The following is a 2902-nucleotide window of genomic DNA, read 5'->3' as shown; positions in this document are numbered from 1 at the left end:
TAGGGACCAACCAGCCCTCCCCAATCCTGGCTCTCCTAACCCCTCTCTGGTGCACTTCATCGTGGGGAGTGTTGGCGGGGGAGAGGAAAGTAACCAAGTCAAGAGATACCATCCCCGGTGCACATGGCGAGAGCCAGGCTCAAAGTCCCTCGGGGCTGGGCCTCCCTGGCTGGCCACCCACTCTGGCTGCTGCCCAGGGCCCACGCTGTTCCCTCTCAGGGCCACAGTGCCCACTGTGCCCTCCTATCCTTGTGGCAAGTTTCTCTGTGCAGAGTCGCCGCCCCACACCCCCGCCTCCGGGCAGCCTCCCAGCCCCAGTCCTTTGTGTGTCTAGGGGGCCGGGTCCTGGAGGTGGGCTTTGGCATGGCCATCGCAGCCACCAGAGTGCAGGAGGCGGCCATCGACGAGCACTGGATCATTGAGTGCAACGATGGTGTCTTCCAGCGGCTCCAGGACTGGGCCCAGCGGCAGCCACACAAGGTGCGCCTCTGCCCCCCCCACGCCTGGGGGAGGGCCCCAGATCTGGGAGGTGGTCTCCCCCACCCTCACAGTGGCGTCCTGTGGACCCCTCTGACCCTCAGCCTTCTCTCGTTTTCTACCCTGCCCCAAGGTGGTTCCCTTGAAAGGCCTGTGGGAGGAGGTGGTGCCCACCCTGCCAGATGGTCACTTTGATGGTGAGGGGACACTGGGGACCGGGTGAGGGGCCTCTGCCTGAGTCTGCACTGTTAGCCCGCACCTTGCTCACTGACATGTCACCCAGCAACACGAGGCCTAGTGCTCAGCGGACATGGGGTAACGCCTGAACTCAACGTGGCCCCTGGACCAGCGGTTCCCAGGCTTTGTGGGCGCAGGGCCTGTGCTATGAGAATCGAGTGCCTGCCGACCTGAGGCGGAGCTGGGGAGTGGCTGCAAACGCAGATGACATGAAGCTTCGCAGATGAGATGAAGCTTCGCTCCCTTGCCTTGCAGGCTGCTCCCCTCCTGCTGTGCAGCCTCGGGTGGAGGGGAGGCGGGGGGCGGTTGGGGATCTGTCCTATAGGAGACAGACCCAGGGGCTCCTGGCCGCGTGCAAGTCCCTCAGGTGCAGCCACCGGTGCCACTGCAGCTAGCCTGACGGCGTGGCTTCCCTCTCTCTCTGCAGGGATCCTGTACGACACGTACCCACTGTCCGAGGAGACCTGGCACACGCACCAGTTTGGCTTCATCAGGGTAGGTCCTCGATGGGGGTTGGGCCGGCCGGGTCGGGGCATGTGCTGTCCACACACGGTCCCCCTCTTGCCACTCGTTCCCGCCCTGATCGCTGCCCCCCTCCCAGGGCCACGCGTTTCGCCTGCTGAAGCCGGGGGGCGTCCTCACCTACTGCAACCTCACCTCCTGGGGGGAGCTGATGAAGACCAAGTACTCGGACATCAGCACCATGTTCCAGGTGCCAAGACCAAGCCCCACCCCAGGCGGCCAGCGACCAGGGCAGGGAGGCAGCCGTGGCCACCTGTGCCCTGGCAGGGTCCCTTGCCTGCCCCAGCCCTCGAGCTGCTCTCAGGTGGACTATGAGCGCCTGTGAGAATCAGACAAGGTCCCTGCCCGGTGCCCAGGACACAGGAACACAGGATCCGCCCAGTCTCACTCAGCAGTTGGGCCTAAGGGAGGCGGGTGCGGGTGGGGGGCGCGCGACGGCAGCGGCTGCAGTCCCTAGGGGCCTTGGCACTAGTGAACGCTACGCAAGGATGGGTGGGCACCAGGGTGTGTGAGTGTGTGTCACTGGGCCTCGGGGCCTGGAGGTTACCTGGCTCCTCCCCCCTGCAGGAGACCCAGGTGCCAGCGCTGCTGGAGGCCGGCTTCCGGCCGGAAAACATCCGCACGCAGGTGATGGAGCTGGTCCCGCCGGCCGACTGCCGCTACTATGCCTTCCCGCGGGTGATCACGCCCCTGGTCACCAAGCACTGAGCCTGCTGGCCACCCCGCACCCCGACTCAGTGCCTTTGTGGCCTCATAGCCTGAGGTGCTAATTGAGGCTGCACCCCTGGCCGGCAGCGTGACCCCGGGCCACCTCCCCTGACTTGTGCAAGGGGACCAGCACCTGCTCCCTGTGGGCCGTGGGATAAAATAAACACTGCCAGTGGCCTGGCCACCCAGCAGCACCACATGAAAGCAGCTCGCTCACTCCTCCCCGCTCCAGAGAGAAGCCTGTTCAGCAGCTGGCAGGGGGCCAGGGGCTGGGCCCTTCCTCCCTCCCGTGGAGCCCATGCCTCCCCGCTCCAGCTCGCTCAGACCGTGGATGACCTCGTCCCCAGGCTGCCAGCCAGCCGCCCTCCTCCCCTGTGGTTTACATCTGGGGTCCAGAACTAGGTTGGGACCACAGGGAGAGTGGCAGCACCCAGGTCCTTGAGAGCCAAGGACGGTTCTGGTCACACCTGGTCAGGCTGAACCTTGAGCCAAACTTCACATCGGCCTCGCCCAGGACCCTCGGCCCACTGGACGGGCAGTGTCACGTGCTGAGGTCCCCACTCTCCCACTGCCCAGTGTCTGACTTGGGGCCCCCTCCAGCCCTAGTGCAGTGGCCACCCATCCCCCACAAGCCCCCCATCACGACGGGCAGTGCAGGCCTCCAGGAGGGGTGTGTGGGCCCGGCCACCTGCCTCCAGGACCTGTGTCTCGGGACCTACTCTGTCTGGCGGCACTCACCCATCCACGCTGGGCCCTCCGGCCGGCGGCTGCCCCGCTGCCACCCTGCCTCCCGGCCACACACCACACGGCAGCGGTCTAGGCGGCCTTCTCGGGTTTATTGACCATCTGGGGACGGTGATGGGGATGGTGATGGAGACGGTCAGCACTGCTACCGGCGGTACCAGATCTGAAGCCTCTTCTCCCGCTTGATCTTCTTCTGCAGCTGCAGGATGCCGTA

The 2902-nt window shown here is 65.6% G+C and overlaps 2 protein-coding genes across 3 annotated transcripts in view; one reads left to right on the top strand and one right to left on the bottom strand.

The window, feature by feature from the left end:
• Positions 1-2148, top strand: part of GAMT (guanidinoacetate N-methyltransferase) — a 3361-nt gene extending 1213 nt beyond the window's left edge. Inside the window, exons 2-6 of one of the 2 annotated variants that reach the window (XM_011375197.2) lie at positions 335-480; positions 611-674; positions 1142-1209; positions 1316-1426; positions 1804-2148. In XM_011375197.2, the coding sequence (XP_011373499.1) occupies positions 335-480; positions 611-674; positions 1142-1209; positions 1316-1426; positions 1804-1944 (530 nt within the window). In that variant the 3' untranslated portion in view covers positions 1945-2148. Of the gene's footprint in view, positions 1-6; positions 481-610; positions 675-1141; positions 1210-1315; positions 1427-1803 lie in introns of those variants that run through there. The other variant, XM_011375196.2, reaches the window with a different exon arrangement.
• Positions 2149-2759: 611 nt separating this feature from the next.
• Positions 2760-2902, bottom strand: part of NDUFS7 (NADH:ubiquinone oxidoreductase core subunit S7) — an 8517-nt gene continuing 8374 nt past the window's right edge. Inside the window, exon 8 of the mRNA XM_011375194.2 lies at positions 2760-2846. Within this exon, the coding sequence (XP_011373496.1) occupies positions 2834-2846 (13 nt within the window). The 3' untranslated portion in view covers positions 2760-2833. The remainder of the gene's footprint in view (positions 2847-2902) is intronic.

The sequence above is a fragment of the Pteropus vampyrus genome, unplaced genomic scaffold, assembly GCF_000151845.1.
Source record: "Pteropus vampyrus isolate Shadow unplaced genomic scaffold, Pvam_2.0 Scaffold267, whole genome shotgun sequence".
Taxonomy (NCBI): domain Eukaryota; kingdom Metazoa; phylum Chordata; class Mammalia; order Chiroptera; family Pteropodidae; genus Pteropus; species Pteropus vampyrus.
This window is presented reverse-complemented; position numbering and strand designations above follow the sequence as displayed.